This window comes from Rhinoraja longicauda, chromosome 5, assembly GCF_053455715.1.
Source record: "Rhinoraja longicauda isolate Sanriku21f chromosome 5, sRhiLon1.1, whole genome shotgun sequence".
Lineage (NCBI taxonomy): Eukaryota > Metazoa > Chordata > Chondrichthyes > Rajiformes > Arhynchobatidae > Rhinoraja > Rhinoraja longicauda.
In genome coordinates, this window is record NC_135957.1 from 55,663,186 (window position 1) to 55,680,717 (window position 17,532).

Genomic DNA, 17,532 nt, shown 5'->3' on the forward strand with positions numbered 1-17,532 from the left:
TCTCTTTAAAACATTCCGTTTTACCTTCTCACTTCAACCTCATTGGGACGGGCAGCATCTCTGGAGAGAAGAAATGGGTGACGTTTCGGGTCGAGACCCTTCTTCAGTTTGAAGAAGGGTCTCAACCCGAAACATCACCCATTCCTTCTCTCCAGAGATGCTGCCTGTCCTGCTGAGTTACTCCAGCATTTTGTGCCTACCTTCGATTTAAACCAGCATCTGCAGTTCTTTCTTACTCAACCTCACTGTTCCCTTTTAACTCCGCCACTCCCTTTAAAATACATTAGTCCCACATTTAAAAAAAGATTAGGGCACTTTTTCCAGCATTCTATTTAAATGAACATGGCTCCCCATTTCTGGAGCTTCTTTTAAACAATAGATTCATTAGGGTTTGGAAAATAACTCTAAATAAATTCTTAGGAAAATTTATTAAATGACTGTGTTAAAAGTAACTTAGAAATATGTTAGTGTTTTTAGCAATAACATTCAATAATAGTGCAGGAAATCTACCATTCTGGCACAACCAAAATCCTAAGTGTGCCGGATGATTATATTTTAATTCCAGAATGTTACTGTGTGAGTATCACCAACTGCACTGTAAATGTTCTTTCACAAGATGGATGGTAGTAGTTTAAGAACATGGCTCATCATCAATATTTCCTGGGCAATTAGTGATGTGCCATAAGTCACAGCCTAAGAATAAAGGAGAGGCCATTTAAAACTGAAGTGAGAAGAAACCTTTTCACCCAGAGAGTTGTGAATTTGTGGAATTTTCTGCCACAGAAGGCAGTGGAGGCCAATTCACTGGATGGATTTAAAAGAGAGTTAGATAGAGCTCTAGGGGCTAGTGGAATCAAGGGGTATGAGGAGAAGGCAGGCACAGGTTACTGATTGTGGATGATCAGCCATAATCACAGTAAATGGCGGTGCTGGCTCGAAGGGTCAAATGGCCTCCTCCTGCACCTCTTTTCTATGTTTCTAAATCCTGGCGATGTCAGCAACTCTCATATTCCAAAAATTAAATACAGAACAGTGTACAATATTAAACAAATCAGGCTGAAGCTTGATAAGTCACTGCTTAGTTCTCAGTTAAAGCATCGTCGCAAGTTTATGTAGTTAATGAAAATAATATACATGCAGAAATAGGACCTTTGGCCCTGCAGGTCCATGCCACCCATCATGTACCAATTATTACATTTGCCAGCTCTCGCTCTGCAGATTCAACGCATTGGCGATTTATCATATAATAAGCATAATTTTGATACTTATTAAATGTTGTGAGAGCACCTGACCCTGACACCCACTTAGATAGTGTATTTGCTCCAGGACGTCCTGATTCTATTGACCATAATCAGTGAGGATAGGCTGCAAAACATCCTCCATGACATTTCTCAAAACTGGTGCCCTGCAAGAATGCATTTCCAGCTCCCTATACTGTCACGACTGTGCCAACAATTTTTGCTCTATCTCCATTTACAAGTTTGCAATGCCACACCGTAATGGGCTGGATCTCAGACAATGATGAAACGAAGTACACAAAGGATTCTGAGAGCTTAGTTACATAATATCAAGATAACTACCTCTTATTCAATGTCAGCAAATTGAAGGAGCTAGTTATCAACTTCATGATGGGGTGATGCACAAATCCCAATCTGCATCTGAAGTGCAGATGCTTGCAAACGTCAAGGTTCTAGGCATAAATATCACCAGCAATTTGTCCTGGTTCTACTACATTTACACTTTAAATTGGTGGATACGGTTGTCAAGCTTCCAGATTTCCGTTGCTATAATCATCCACACAAATGGAGGATGTGCTATTCTGTTATCTGACATTTCCTCATAAGCCGCTTAAAAATAAACAAACTGGATAGAAAACAAATCATCTCCCACCCCCAAGGGGTACCTAAAAAGTATAAACACAAGACAGATACAAAAGACGGAGTAACTCAGCGGGTTAGGCAGCATTTCTGGAGAAAAGGAATAGTCTGAAGGGTCTTGACCCGAAACCTCACTTATTCCTTTTCTTCAGAGATGCGGCCTGACCCACTGAGATACTCCAGCTTTTTGTGTCTGGCTTCAGTTTAAACCAGCATCTGCAATTCCTCCTTACACCTAAGAAGTATAGCCTGGGTGATTCAGAGATTCAGCAGATGAAGTGCAGAACACCCACTCTCTGTAGTAAGCATTATATTTATGTGGCTGATCTAGTTGATTTATTATAGATCAATGATGGTTATGTTGGAAGTCGTGCTCATTAAATGTCATGGTAACATGATTCTTTTTTCTGTTGTTGGAAATGGTCTTTGGTTGCGATAATTACATGTCATAGAAGTTGTCATTTAAAATGCTGCATCAAAGCTCAACAAGTGTTGTCAGATCAATATGGCTAGTTTTATTACTGGTTGGAGGGAATTTCAGTTTTTCAGCATTGTTAGACCTTGGATACTTTACTGTGGGACTTATTCAGCATTGTCCTGGGTGGCCTCTGTCAACCACAACCATCTCTACTGGAACTACCTATGACTCCAGCCACTGCTGAGCCCTTTCCCTCTGATTCCTATTGCCTTTCAATTTTACTAGGCCTGTTTGATGCCACTCTTGTTATTGCTGCCTTAGCATTAGGTACCGTCATCCTCGTCTTACCTCCAGAAACTATCTTTTTTGTCCATGTTTAGATAAAACTGTAATGAGATCAAGTTTGTCTTGGTAATCTGCCACTACCAAGGGCATGTTTGTCTTGGACCATCTCCGACACCTCCCTCCCCTTTCTTGATCTCACAGTCTCCATCACAAGAAATAGACTATAGACCGACATCTATTACAAACCCACTGACTCAGATAATTATCTCGACTACACTTCTTCCCATCCTGCTTCCTGCAAAGACTCTATTCCCTACTTCCAATTCCTCCATCTATGCCACATCTGCGCCCAGGATGAGGTGTTCCATACTAGAACATCCAAAATGTCCTCATTCTCTAGGGAACGGGTGTTCCCCTCCCCCATCATAAATGAGGCCCTCACTCGTGCCTCCTTGGTAACCCGCAGCTCTGCCCTTGCTCCCCCTCCCCTTAGTCACAACCGAGACAGAGTTCCCCTAGTCCTTCACTTCTACCCCATCAGCCATCACATACAACACATAATCCTCCAAAATCTCCGCCACCTCCAATGGGATCCCACCACTAGCCACATTTTCCCATCTCCATCCCTTTCCGCCTTTCACAGAGACCATTCCCTCCACAACTCCCTGGTTAACTCATCTCTTCCCACTCAAACCACCCCCTCCCCAGGTACTTTCCCCTGCAACTGCAGAAGATGCAACACCTTTGGCTATACCTCCTCCCTCGACTCTGTCCAGGGACCCCAACAATCCTTTCAGGTTAGGCAGTGGTTCATGTGCACCTCCTCCAACCTCAAGTACTGTGTACTGTATCTGTTGTTCAAGATGTGGACTCTTATACATCAGCGAGACCCAAACACAGACTGACCAATCGTCTCGCGGAACACCTTTGCTCAGCCCACGTGAACCAACCTGATCTCCCGGTTGCTGGACACTTTCATTCTCCTTCCCATTCTTACACAGACCTTTCTGTCCTCTGTCTCCTCCATTTTCAGAGTGAGGCTAAACGCAAATTGGAGGAACAGCATCTGATATTTCACTTGGGCAGCTCACAGCCCAGTGGGATGAATATTGATTTCTCTCACTTCAAGTGGCCCCGGCATTCCATCTCTCTCTCTCTATCCTTCCCCCACACAAGTCGCACTAGCTTCTCATTTACACCCTGGAAACAGCTTGTATCCTTTATAATCGTTACTTTTTTGCATATTTTTCATTTATTGTTCTTTATCTCTCCTCATCACCGACTATATCTCTCGTTTCATTATCCCAAACCAGTCTAAAGAAGGGTCTCGACCCGAAACGTCGCCCATTTCTTCTCTAGAGATACTGCCTGTCCCGCTGAGTTACTCCAGCCTTTTGTGTCTATCTTCAGTTTAAACCAGCATCTGCAATTCCTTTTTACACATTTAATAAATCCTTCCTTTGTTTTGTGATTGGAAAATACAACAATGTGCTCTTGGGTTCATGCAGGTGTTCTGGGCAGAATAATAGCTCAGCTGAGATACTATCAATGCGCCTAATCATTAATATTTCCACTGTACTCAGCCAAGTCGTGTGGAGAAATCAACTGGATTGAGAGCTGCCATTTGTGGTGGCAGGAATCTGATGATAGTTACCCACTGGCATTTTGACTGCAAGAACACTTCATCTATTTCATCTTGTTATAACCCATGAAAATGGTTTTGAGATGTTCTTTAATCATGTAATTTTATTAAGTAAGATGAAATATGTTGTTTGACTTGTCAGTCTTTAACAAATTATAGGATACGGTAATGAATGTGGTTTTTCCTGATTTAAAATTGATCGTTTCAAAGTGAAATCTATTAGATTCAAACTTGAGCTCGACAGTCACAGTTATTTACATGCTATGAGTGGGAGACAAATTAGCATACAAAGCACAAGTGCACACCTCTATCACAAATCACACTGGATTTATAAGGCATAAACAAGTGGGGTTCTATATCCACAAGGAAGACATATGTAAAAACTAAAATATGCCTCATGATGAAACAATCATCACTACAGATTATCTTCGGGAAAACTAGTTCTAGGCACCAATCACGTAACAAAAGTCACAACCACCTCTGATCTCAGAATCTCTGATGTAATTCCCAATTACAGCCACTAAAACACCCCCAACAGTGCATGTGATTCCTCTCACCAATGATCCATAGGCCAGTGATGTTCTTGCTCAACCAACCAATAATACTGCCATGTCACATTATCTTCCTACCCATAGTCCATTGAACTATGATAATGGATTCTGAGGCTCACATAACCCTCTTCCAGACCTCCATGGGCCAAACCAATCTATCTGAAAATTGATGTTTTTATGACTGCAAGTTCCATTGACTCCATCTACACTTCACGCTGCCTCGGCAAGGCCAACATCATAATCCAGGACCAGTTTCACCCTGTCACTCCCTCTTCTCCCCTCCAAGAGGTACATAAGTATGAAAACTCATACCTCCAGATTCAGAGACAGTTTCTTCCCAGCTTTTATCGGGCAATTGAACCTTCCTCTCACCAGCTAGAGTGCGGTCGTGACCTCCAATCTACCTAATTGGAAAGCTTTGAACTATCTTTGAATCGAACTTTATCTTGCAATAAATGTGCCCTTTATCCGTGCACTGTGGACTGTTTGATCATGAATAGGTTTGTCTTTGACTGGGTAGCAGGCAAACAATAGCGTTTCACTGTACCTCGATATATGTGACAATAATAAACTAAACTCCAGCTACACAGTTTAATGCAAAATCCAGATCAAATTGAATCTCCTTATTTGAGGATCAACAATAAACACTGAGGTAAAAAGCTCAAAATGGATCTACTAAATATCTAGACCATTGAACGTTTTGCAAATTAATTGATTTATATTCTAATAACATTATGAATTGAGGTGTAACCCAAACCATGTTAGTGTTTAACATTGTAACAGTTGCTTTTATTTGGTGAATTTTAAGGTTACCACCATAGAACATCCCAGGGAGCATGATAACCAACACAACACTTATTAAATATAATCAGTGTTATAATGTCAAGGCATAATCCCAGTTATAACAATGAAAAAAGTGTTATTGGCCCTTCCCTTGGTTAATCAGTCATGATGGTTTTAATTTAATTGGTTGTTAAATACATTTTAGTTGAGACCCTGGCTGGATCTGTAAGACTCTTTAGACCAACCTGAGAGGTTTAAGAAGTCATTTTTAAGTCTGCACCTCCCAAGAACACAGTTCTTACAATCTCCAGGTGTCACAAGGAACTGCTGATGCTGGAATCTTGAGTTAAAAAGTGCTGGAGTAACTCCAAGAGAGAAAGTTGTGTTTTGATCGAAAAGAGACTTTGTTTCAATTGAAGGCAGGACATTTAAAAAGCAGGAGATGATAGGCTAAGGAACAGATAGAGCAACCAATAAAAAGCAGGAAAGGTTTAGCAGAGTGGTCTATTGGGAGCGGCTGCATTGAGGTGATGGGCTGTATTGAGGGAAAGTGCCGCATTGAGGCTTTGGCGAAGGAGCTGAGAAAAGGGTAATAGCAGGTTAACGTCTATTTTTCTGTGTAATCCTTCCTAGTTGTTTGAAGTTGTATAGATGGCAGGTGGGATAATGGAATGTTCCTCCTGTAGAATGTTGGAAGGCAGGGGTATGTTAAGTGCTTTTGATTAATACATCTGCAGTAAATGTGTTCAGCTGTAGCTCTTTAAGGACCATATTAAGGGACCGAAGATGCACCTGGATGACCTCAGGATTATAGCAGGGTGTAAAAGTATAATTGAATCATAAATTAGAGTTACAACGAGGTGGTCACGCCGAAGTTACAGGCAGGAAGTAGATGGGTGATCACCATGAAAATGGGTAGGCAGAGAGCGCAGGAATCTCTTCGTGCCATTCCCCTCGACAACAGGCATGCTCCTCGCAACAGGCAGAATATTGTTGTGGTGGAGGACTGTTCCGGGGAGAGCAGCAGCAGTGGTCTAACCTGTGGTGTTGGGCCTGGCTCTGGGCAGGAGGGACTGTCAGGCCTGGCTCTGGCAGGAGGGACTGTCAGGCCTGGCTCTGGGCAGGAGGGACTGTCAGGCCTGGCACTGGGCAGGAGGGAATGTCGGGCTGTGGCCATACCCCGGCAGCACGCCGGGCTTACCTGCCGCTGAACCGGGAAAACTGCCTGAAGTGGGAAGCTGTCAAGCTCATCCCTGAGGACTGGAGAACCTGAGAGGAGAGGGAAGGGAGTCGGCGAGAGCAGATGCAAGAACAAAGGGATGATAAGAAGAACTGGGGTCTTATCTTCTGCTCCCTCAAGGTTGGCTATGGGAGGTGCCTCTAGAACACAAAGGCTGAAAGGTGGCCGGGCGAGGAGAGGGATGATGGTTCGCGGGACGATCCGGATCAAGGCAACAATTGGGATCGGGCTTTTATGACCAGTTGCAGCTTAGACTTTAAAAATTATCCCAAAACCTGGTGACTATTATATATGCTCTCAGTGGGCTATTTTCTATGAACACTTTTTTCTTAATCTGGATTGTATGTCAATAATTTACTGAACTGCAGAAAAAGAATTTCACTGTACCTCGGTACATGTGATAATAAAGAACCATTAAACCATTGATATTTAGAACCTAAGGCCTTCATATGTAGAATGCCATGATCAATGAATGGCGGTGCTGGCTCGAAGGGCCAAATGGCCTCCTGCACCTATTTTCTACGTTTCTAACTCAAAGTGCAATTGGCAATCTTTCCTTTGCCACCTTCTATTCTTGTGATCTACTGTTTGAAGATGCTGGAGGAACCTTTTGTTCTAATGCTTTGTTGAACAGATTTTTGTTATAATTTATTTTTAACATTTGTCTATTTCATCTCAGAATTTTGTTCACAAGTTAAACAATTTGAGATCACAATTGTGCTACAGTCTATTAGCGTATAAAAGGGTTGCAAAATGTGCCTGTCTTACTTTGCAGTGTTGTTTTATTATGAGGTTACTCTGTTAGAAACCAGTTCTGATACAAATGCCACGCAAATTGATGTTTAGATATTGATATTCCAGTTGTCTGCTAGAATGCTACTACAACCACATTACAGTACACAATTTGTAAATACTGTGGTTGCATAGATCAAGTTCAAAGTTAATTAATGTCAGTATATTTGAAAACAAAATATATGAAAGGAACGTATAACCAAGATTTTATTTTTATGGTCTTCTATTTTTATACTACATTCTGACTCTATACAGCATTAATGATTGGTATAATAATGTTTCTCTTTTAAAGGACGTAATTGACCGACTGATAATTATCAATTCAAATGCTAAAATACACTCGCTGTTCAACTATGAGCATTCCCATATGTTTGGGCTTAGGTAAGTAGGAATCCAACTACTTACAGGTGGAAATAATGTATTCATGTGTATTTTATTGTTCATTTCAAAGGATAATAGATATTCTTCCCTGTACAACGTTAATGAAATAGGCGGATTTTTAATGACAAAAAACCCAAAGTGCTGGAGTAACTCAGCTGGTCAGACAACAACTCTGGAGAACATATACAAATGATGTTTTGGGCTGGGACTCTTCTTCAGACAGTTGAGTTATTCTAGGTCTTTGTGTCATTTGTTTTGTAAACCGGCATCTACAGTTTGTTGTTTCTGCATTTTTAGTGACATCTGGCAGTTTCATTTTTACCATTACTGAAACTGGATTTTTATTCCAGATTTATTTAATTACTTGAATTAAAACTCCCAGCTATGGTGGAATATGAATGTATCTCAAGGTCAATACCAGTCTAGGAACTTAGCATGCTACTAATGTATACACAATGTCCTAGAAATTGTTTTGCAGTATTTTTTTTTGTATGCTTTAAACTAGAATCGTGGATCATTTTCACGCTCTTTATAAACGTGCCATATGGAGTGGGAACAAGGCTCTCAAGTTTTCTTGTGTGATGCTACACTGAAACTGATTCTGTCAATTTTAACACAAAGTTCAACCCATGTGTTGTAAGTTCTACCAAATGTCAGTGGAGAGATCATTAGAAACATGCCACTCTGCAACTATACTGGCAAGAGGGAGGCTTTCAAAATTGTGATCAGGGAAAATAAGAAGCCGTAACGCCAGTTTTAGGCAGTCGGCATCAAGCAAATCCCTCAACGAGTATAACAAGTGTGGGAATACACTTAAAGCAATCAGAAGTGCAAAAAGAGATCATGAAATGGAGCTGGCAGGTAGGGTAAAGGAAAAACCTCAGATGCAACAGGTGTATTAAGAGTAAAAGAGTGGTGACTAAGAGAAGAAGAAAGTTCAGCGTAGCTGTCTTTGTGTAGAACCACAAGAATTGGAGGAGATAGTAAATCAATACTCGCCTGTTTTTATTGAGGAAAAAATCATGGAAGCTAAGGAATTGAGACATGTGAGTTGTGATGTCATAGACCATGTAAGAATTACCAAAGAGGAGGTATTGGCAGTTTTAAAGTTCATTAAAGTAGGCAGGAAATAGTGTTGGGTAGATGGATGGGACTGAAGGCTGATAAATCCCCAGGGCCTGATGGTCTGCATCCCAGAGTACTTAAGGAAGTGGCTCTAGATATCGTGGACGCATTGGTGATCATTTTTCGTTCCGAGTCAGCATGGATTTACGAAGGGGAAATCATGCTTGACTAATCTTCTGGAATTTTTTGAGGATGTAACTAGGAAAATGGACAAGGGAGAGTTAGTGGATGTAGTGTACCTGGACTCTCAGAAAGCCTTTGATAAAGTCGCACATAGGAGATTAATGGGAAAAATTAGAGTACATGGTATTGGGGGTAGGGTACTGACATGGATAGAAAATTGGTTGGCAGACAGGAACAAAAGAGCAGGGATTAACGGGTCCCTTTCAGAATGGCAGGCAGTGACTAGTGGGGTACCGCAAGCCTCGGTGCTGAGACCGCAGCTATTTACAATATACATTAATGACTTAGATGAAGGGATTAAAAGTAACTTTAACAAATTTGCAGATGACACAAAGCTCTGGGTCGTGGCGATCTGCTCTCCAGCGAACCTTCGGCAGCTTCTGCCTCCAGTCCCCGCCCCCTAAGAGCTTGCTGCAGGTCGGATAAAGTCTCGTGGTAGTCCGGATGTGGTCTGCGGGCCATTTTTTTAGAGATCCCTGCTCCAGAATGTCCTGCAGAAGATTGCCATGGAGGCCTCAGTAAAGACATGAGTGTAGTCTATAAATGTCTACACCCTGGGGAAACTTACAATGTAGATATGTACCAGTGCCTGTCCTGTATTCTCATGTGAGCTACAGGAGAAGTATATAAAATATCTTTTGGAGTATGGAGTTTAGGTGAATTTCCTAATATTTCAATGAACATCAAACTGGGTACATAACTGAGCTCTGGGATACATAACAGAATTTTGAAGCTTGGAAACTGAAAGTGACTATGATTTTGAACTAAATCGGCAATGCCACTGAAATGCCCAATGGATTTTATTAAGGCCATGTGGAAATAGACATGTCAGTATGGATTAAATATGTGGCTTGAGTGCCTGCCCTTTTAACAGAATGATTTCAGGGAAAAGTCATGTAAACAATGGTTCTTTGTGAACAAGTAAGACATGTTATTTTTCAGATAGGTGAAATTAAAAATCCCATGCAGATAAATTGTGAGTGTTGCACTACTGTTATTATTGTGTTGGGATGTAACACCACAGCTGTCACTATTTTTTATTATTATCTTTTGAACATTAAAAGTTATTTTAGCTTTATTGCAAATTGATAGCACTGAGTGAAATATCTTAGTGCTGCAAACTAACATGTACCTACTTGATGAGATAGTGCCACAACATCAGTTTAAAGTTGTTTATGTTAGTTATCCACCAAGGTGTCATTTGTGATCAAATTGACAAATGCTATAAAAATATTGCTACCCTTCAGTTAAATCTAAACCTACAAGTGTTCTGACCAGTACTTACTTTATCCAACTAAAGTATTTAAATTCTGAGCTACCTCCCTGGGTTGCACCTTCTTTAGGCAATATTTCAATCATTTGTATGTAACCAATCATTTTCAAGTCACTCTTCTACTCAACAAGTAGTATTTCTATGTAGGCTCATAAGCTATGATCTTTGACCACATATGACAATCACAAAGGACATTGCTATACAAAGCAGAACTCTGTGACAGTATTTACCGTCAGTGAATGGAGTAAGATAAATTGAAGACCTGACAGCTTTCAAGGGCATGATTAGCAAACAGCTTTCAAAGCTAGACAAATTGTCACTTTGTTCCATTAGTCAATATGATCACAAATCATATCTTGGTGACTTGCTTCCATTAAATATTAAGGTGATGTTATTTCTTTATTTATGTACTGCTGCACTTAACTTCAGAAGTTCTTTTTTGTAACTGATAATCTGAAATTTCAAAGGTTTTGAGTCAGAAATAAATATTCCAATATCCAACACAATGTTTAAAACTTAGGTTCTTGATAATGTCAATGGGATTTTATCATTAGTAGGGGAAAAATGTGGAACATGACAGACTTGGGAGAATGTTTAGAGGATCGAGGAAAGATATAATCTTGGAAGTGACAAATTAGTTAAAACACCTACCACATCAGATCTGTGTTCCCATTTAACAAACCTCTACTTTTGTGACCATTTAATAAACCGATAATCCTTCATATGCATAAATGTTTTACATGTTGATGAGAAAATTGTATCTTCCATTTATAGCAAATGGGCACAATATTGTTATGTTGCTAAAAATCATTATTTTCTTTCTGCAGACTGCTGAGTGTTCTGTGCTGCAATCTGGATATTCTTTTACTTTTAGAATCCCAATATATTGTATCAGAAATTCTCCTGAATGCACAAAAGGAAAATGTTAGAGAAGACTCAAAAAATCTGGGGTAAGGAAATGATATTATTGGCATTTTACATGTTTTAGACTTCTAAGCTATTTATAATTATAAACAATTATAATTATATATTCAAGGGACTTCATAATTGATGGTCTCTCTGTAGAGAGAAATCACATACTTATTCGCATGGAACTTGTCGGGGGAGCCTCGGAGCGGGTTTTACCACCAAGAGTTTTACAGAAGGTTGGAAAATTCTCCATATCTCCTGCTTGAAATGTTGCTTCCTTTTCATTTGAAATTAAATGTTGTACAGTGTTCGTCTTGGCCCCAATGATGAGCTAATTGACTTCCTTTTGCTGTTAATGGTATCTGTCAGTTTCCCTTTTGAATATTAAAAGATGATGGAATCTTGAGTAAAAACAAACTGTTCGAGGAACTCTGCCGGTAAGGCAGCATTTGTGGAGGGAAATGGGCAGACAATGTTTTGGGCCGCAACCCTTCTTTAGACTAGGTTTGCACAGTGACTTAAGTATATTCTTGGGTTCTAAGTGATGGGGTATGAGGATAGGCCAGCAAAATGGAATAAGTCAGAGTCGGCCACAATCTACATTAAATATTGTTTGTGGGTCCAAGGGAGTACTTTCAGCTCTGGGTTTCAGCAGGATATTCAGCTTGAACCTATTAATTCCAAATGGCTCCTAATATTGTTGTGTAAGCAATTGAAATAGCCTCTATTGCCTCTTGAGGCAGCTTTACCATTTAATAGGTTCATTGATGAGCAATCGGCTCAACTCCATTTTTCTGTCTGTTTCTGTAGCCTTGTATCCAAAAAGTTATATCACCTTTGAAAACGCTCATAATTACGCCTCAGAAGGTCTTTGGGATAGAATTCCAATCATTTGCCGCCACCTCCTTCCAGAAATTCTTTCTGATCTCTACCTTAAATGGTCTATCTCTTCTTCTGACTCTGTGACCCCAGTTCTAGATTTATGCGTTAGGCAAATGTCCTCTCAGTGCCAATCCCTATAGGATCCCCTAAAAATGTTTACAATTCAACAAGATCATATTTAAGTTTCAAAATTTCAGTAAGCTCGATTGTTCTCTACATGACAACCAGTTAATCTCGGGAATCACACTTGCAGACTTTCTCTGAACTACCTCCAAGGCTATAGCAATAATTATAAAGTCCTGAACGTTTGTTGTAAGTATTTTGTACTCCTTGATGCTGGCTATAAGGTTTTTTGGTCCAACATTATATTTTCTACCCAAAATGCTTGCTGCACTTTCATTCTGACTTCCTGTGTTGCATCTAATAGAATTTCCAGATAGCCATGATTGATCTGCCATTTTTGCTATCCACTTGAGCCATCTACATCTCTTTGTATTCTCTTCATGTCATATTTCCTTTCCTGCTGCTTTGCTTCATTATAACCAATCCTTTCATCTAATTTCTTGTAAGTAGCTGAGACCTGGGCACTAATCAATGTGGTGTTCCTTCAAAATGACCTACTTATCCATACTTTCAGTTAAATAGTCAATCCTTTATCCACATGGTTACACCAACCAAAGAGCTGTGATCTTATTGTAGTAAGCTTTTTATCTAGTACCCTCTTGAACATCTTTGGGAATCCAGCTACCAATTGATCCCTTTATATGCCCTACTCCAAAATATAATCTCAGAATGCTGACAAATTTGTCAAACATAATTTCTCTTTCACAAGAGTTTATTGACTCTGCTTGCCTGAATTATAATTTCATTTTAAATGTCTACATATTTTGAAATTAAAAAGTAAATCCTAATATTTTTGTTTTATTTCTTCTACTCTTTCAAATAATAACTTTGATTTCACCTTGATTACCTTAATGCCTGTCAACGATAGGGCCTAGCCAGCCTCAGCAGGAAATGCAACCACAGATGAAACATTCCCCTTTCCAAACAAGACAACGTCAAAGCTGCACTATAATCTCTTGCAGAAGAATGATGCTAACACACAGCTTAATGTCTAATATGGTTTAAAATGACTCATTGGTAGTTTCCTATTAAAATGTTATAGTATTGTCTTAATAATAAATGCTAGCTGGCGTTCTCTCACCATCCTTTCTTTAATCATCTTTCTTGTTTCATTTAAATATTATAATTATTGACCATCTTTCACAAGCTGGTTATTTCATGAGTGAGCACCTTGTCAGAAATATTCCCATTGTTAATTATTTTGATGGTGGAAATGCAAATATATTTGGGAAATTACTATTTTAAATTACTGAGATTAATTACTACATCGCTACATTCAAATTGGTTCTAAACAATTACAAATTGGTTATTTAAACAATTGCATGTTTCATTAAAAAAATAGCATTAAGTTGGGACGGTTTGGAGTCTCAACATTAAATTAATTGATTTTCAGCATTCCCCAGTGATTTAGGATTTTTGCAAATGGTGTCAACAAAATTGCATAGTTGGTAAATTCTCCCCAAATTTGTCTGCCTTTTTGATCTTTCCTTTAAACAATGAGAGCATGGTGGGCTGATATCTGAGCCAAGCCATCAGCTCTGTTTCTGAGTTCATATCCACTACAGAGATGTGAGGATTATGTGGAATTAGCTTTTGATCGATGCAGTGCTGATAAATACAATATGCCAACTGGTTTCCTGCTGTGCCGTAAACTTTGTTATTCAAAGTTTATTGAGTGCTTTCTTTGCAATTACCAAAACAATGTTTTGTTGATCCTTCATCTACATAACATTACTATTTCCAGTATCTAAGCCTGTAATGCAGCAAGCAACACTTACTCCAGGTGTTTTGACTGCGACTAATTTGGTTTCGGAATCAGTCCACACAAGTAAAGTATTAATCAATGCAAGGTTTATTGTGGACAAAGCATCTATAATTAACAACATATACTTAAAAATGCCTGGTGAACCCCTCGTCAGTGGCAGGCACGCAACATGGCTTGCAGTTTTCCTTTGGCATCCGTTGCGACCCATTCCAAAGGCAAAGTCCGTCAGCTCCTGCAGAACAGCCATTTTTATGGGTTATCACCTGGCAAGTTTTCTATTGGTTTTGCAAAGATCTACACTAATCCATTATCAAAGAACCTTACACTCATCGTCTGATACACTCCACTATTGCTGATGAATCCTCAAAGTTTATGAAAGGAATTTTAAAAGAGTAGAAAGGGAAATACAAAATATTGTAAATATTGTGAAACAACGAATATCTTTATTGAAAGTGTGACAAATGCATCAAATAAACTTTTTGGTAGGATAGTGGTAAGAAAAATATTAGAGACTGCGAAAGTGCAGCTTGATGCTTTTATTAGAAAATAAATAGGAGAAAAGTAGCCGTTTTGTACTCATTTAACTGTGTTCAAAGTATCTTTCAGAGCACACAGTTATATTTTGTCATGCATTGTGGATCTCAATATTTTGATCTCCTTTCTGTTTAATGAAAATAGTGTTTCACTTCAATAACATAGAGACCTAATATTTATAATTCTAATACTCATGTGTGCCTGCATATAAAACATGGGTAAATACAGGTAAACAGACTGTACCACAGGATGATTACCATCCTTAAAACTGCAAATATTGCCTGCTGCATTGTACCATTACGATGTATTATGACTTGACGCCCTGATATTGCATCATTTATTGCAATATTTGAAAAAACTACATGTATCTTAATGCCTTTCAAGTTTACATGACATGCTTTTCTTTAGGGATGGAGTTGCTGAAAATTTGGGAGTGCACTGAATTTTCCTTGTTTAATTGATTTTCTAAATATCTAAAAAAAATAAAAAAATCATAATCTTGTCACCTGCAAACTTCGGTCTAAAGACACCTGACATTATACCAATCAGATAATTTGAACCAACCTCTTGGTTCACTCATTCCTTACCACCCAAACCACTCCCTCCCCAGGTACCTTCCCTGCAACTGCAGAGATGTAATTAGACCTCTTCCTTGACCTCCATCCAGGGACCCCAGAAGTCCTTCCAGGTGAGACAGAGGTTCATGCGCACCTCCTATGGCATTGATGAGACCAAGCATAGACTCGCCGATCGTTTTGCCGAACACTTGAGCTAGGTCAACTAGGCCAACTGGATTTACCGGTTGCTAACTATTTTAACCCCTCTTCCCGTTCCCATTCTGACCTTTCTGCCCTGGACCTCTTTCGTTGCAAAAGTGAGGTCACATGCGAGCCTCGTATTCTGCTTGAATAGTTTACAGCCTAACAATAAGTCTCACACCTTCTGTCTTTTCATCTCTGGCCTTTATTCCAATCATTCGCCTATCAACCCCCACACAATTAGTCTGAAGATAGGTCCCAACTTGAAACGTCACCTATCCTTTTTTTTGTAAACCAGCATCTATAGTTCCTTGTTTCTAGATCATTTGAAGGCCATGAGCTGGGGGCCCTGAAAGGGAACAGGTAAATAATTAACTGATAGGGAGTTGAGCCTGGTGAAGTTAATTCATTTAAGTTCTTAGCATTGTGCAGGAAGTTTCTCAGGAAGGCTTCCTCAAATTGCATTGCTGGGAATAAGAACCTTTTTTAATCAAATTTGGCAGTACTGGGAGTGCCCAGTGACAGGCACACTATGGAAAAATGTGATCTGATTTCCCCAGTTTTGTCAGAATGCACATCTATTGCAGATAATGGCATCGGCAGAAGCAGAATTTGCATCATGATTCAGTCTGCAATTGATTTATAATTATGTTTAATTCTGAAGAAAAATGCAATTTTTCCAGATGTGCAATGCTGAAAAACCAGCTCAATTAAGTATCCTCAAGCATCTAAACTAAAATAAATATCAGTTTGTGTGCACTCCTTAAATTTGTCACTCCAACTCTGACAAAATCATACTGTACCACTTCCAAGTTCAGTAAAAATCAGTGGATAAGAAAATTCATTGTTGTGTAAACCATGCTGTAATTTTGGTGACTTGGACAGGTTGTGTGAGTGGACAGATGCATGGCAGATGCAGTTTAATGTGGATAAATGTGAGGTTATCCACTGTGGTGGTAAGAACAGGAAGGCAGATTATTATCTGAATGATGTCGTTAGGAAATGGGGAAGTACAAAGAGATCTGGGTGTCCTTGTTCATCAGTCACTTAAATTTAGCATGCAGGTACAGCGGACAGTGAAGAAAGCTAATGGCATGTTGGCCTTTATGACAAGAGGAGCTGAGTATAGGAGCAAAGAGGTCCTTCTGCAGTTGTACAGGGCCCTAGTTAGACCACACCTGGAGAACTGTGTGCAATTTTATGTCTCCAAATTTGAGGAAGGACATTCTTGCTATGGAGGGAGTGCAGCATAGGTTCACTAGATTAATTCCCGGAATGGCAGGACTGTCGTATGTTGAAAGACTGGAGCGACTAAGCTTGTATACACTGGAATTTAGAAGGATGAGAGGGGATCTTATTGAAACATATAAGATTATTAAGGGATTGGACACGCTAGAGCCAGGAAACATGTTCCTAATGTTGGGGGAGTCCAGAACCAGGGGCCACAGTTTAAGATTAAGGGATAGACTATTTAGAACGGAGATCGGGAAAACCTTTTTCACTCAGAGTTGTAAACCTGTGGAATTCTCTGTCTCAGAAGGCAGTGGAGGCCAGTTCTCTGGATGTTTTCAAGAGAGAGTTAGAGCTCTTAATGATAGCGGAGTCAGGGGGTATGGGGAGAGGGCAGGAACAGGGTACTGATTGTGAATGGTCAGCCATGATCACATTGAATGGCGGTGCTGGCTCGAAGGGCCGAATGGCCTACTCCTGCACCTATTGCCTATTGTCTATTGTCTATTTTGTTATTGGTCATTTTGAACCACCATGTAAGACTAATTTTGTCCCAATCATTTTCTACACATTTTATCCAGTTCCAAGGTTTAACTTGTACTGCCCATAAATGCAAGTTTAATTGCTCCTTAGATAGAATATTGGGAAAGCTTTTTGAAAAATGTTGAATATTGTAAAAGCCTTTTTAAAGATGGCAGCAATCTTTATGCGGCACGGTAGCGCAGCGGTAGAGTTGCTGCTTTACAGCGAATGCAGCGCCGGAGACTCAGGTTCGATCCTG

The 17,532-nt window shown here is 39.7% G+C and overlaps 1 protein-coding gene across 3 annotated transcripts in view; it reads left to right on the forward strand.

Annotated features, from left to right (window-relative positions):
• Positions 1–17,532, forward strand: part of tbc1d32 (TBC1 domain family, member 32) — a 120,023-nt gene that overhangs the window by 62,658 nt on the left and 39,833 nt on the right. For all 3 annotated transcript variants that reach the window (XM_078400176.1, XM_078400178.1, XM_078400177.1), the window contains 3 exons: positions 7,881–7,969; positions 11,378–11,500; positions 11,587–11,695. In XM_078400176.1, coding sequence (XP_078256302.1) covers positions 7,881–7,969; positions 11,378–11,500; positions 11,587–11,695 — 321 coding nt within the window. The remainder of the gene's footprint in view (positions 1–7,880; positions 7,970–11,377; positions 11,501–11,586; positions 11,696–17,532) is intronic.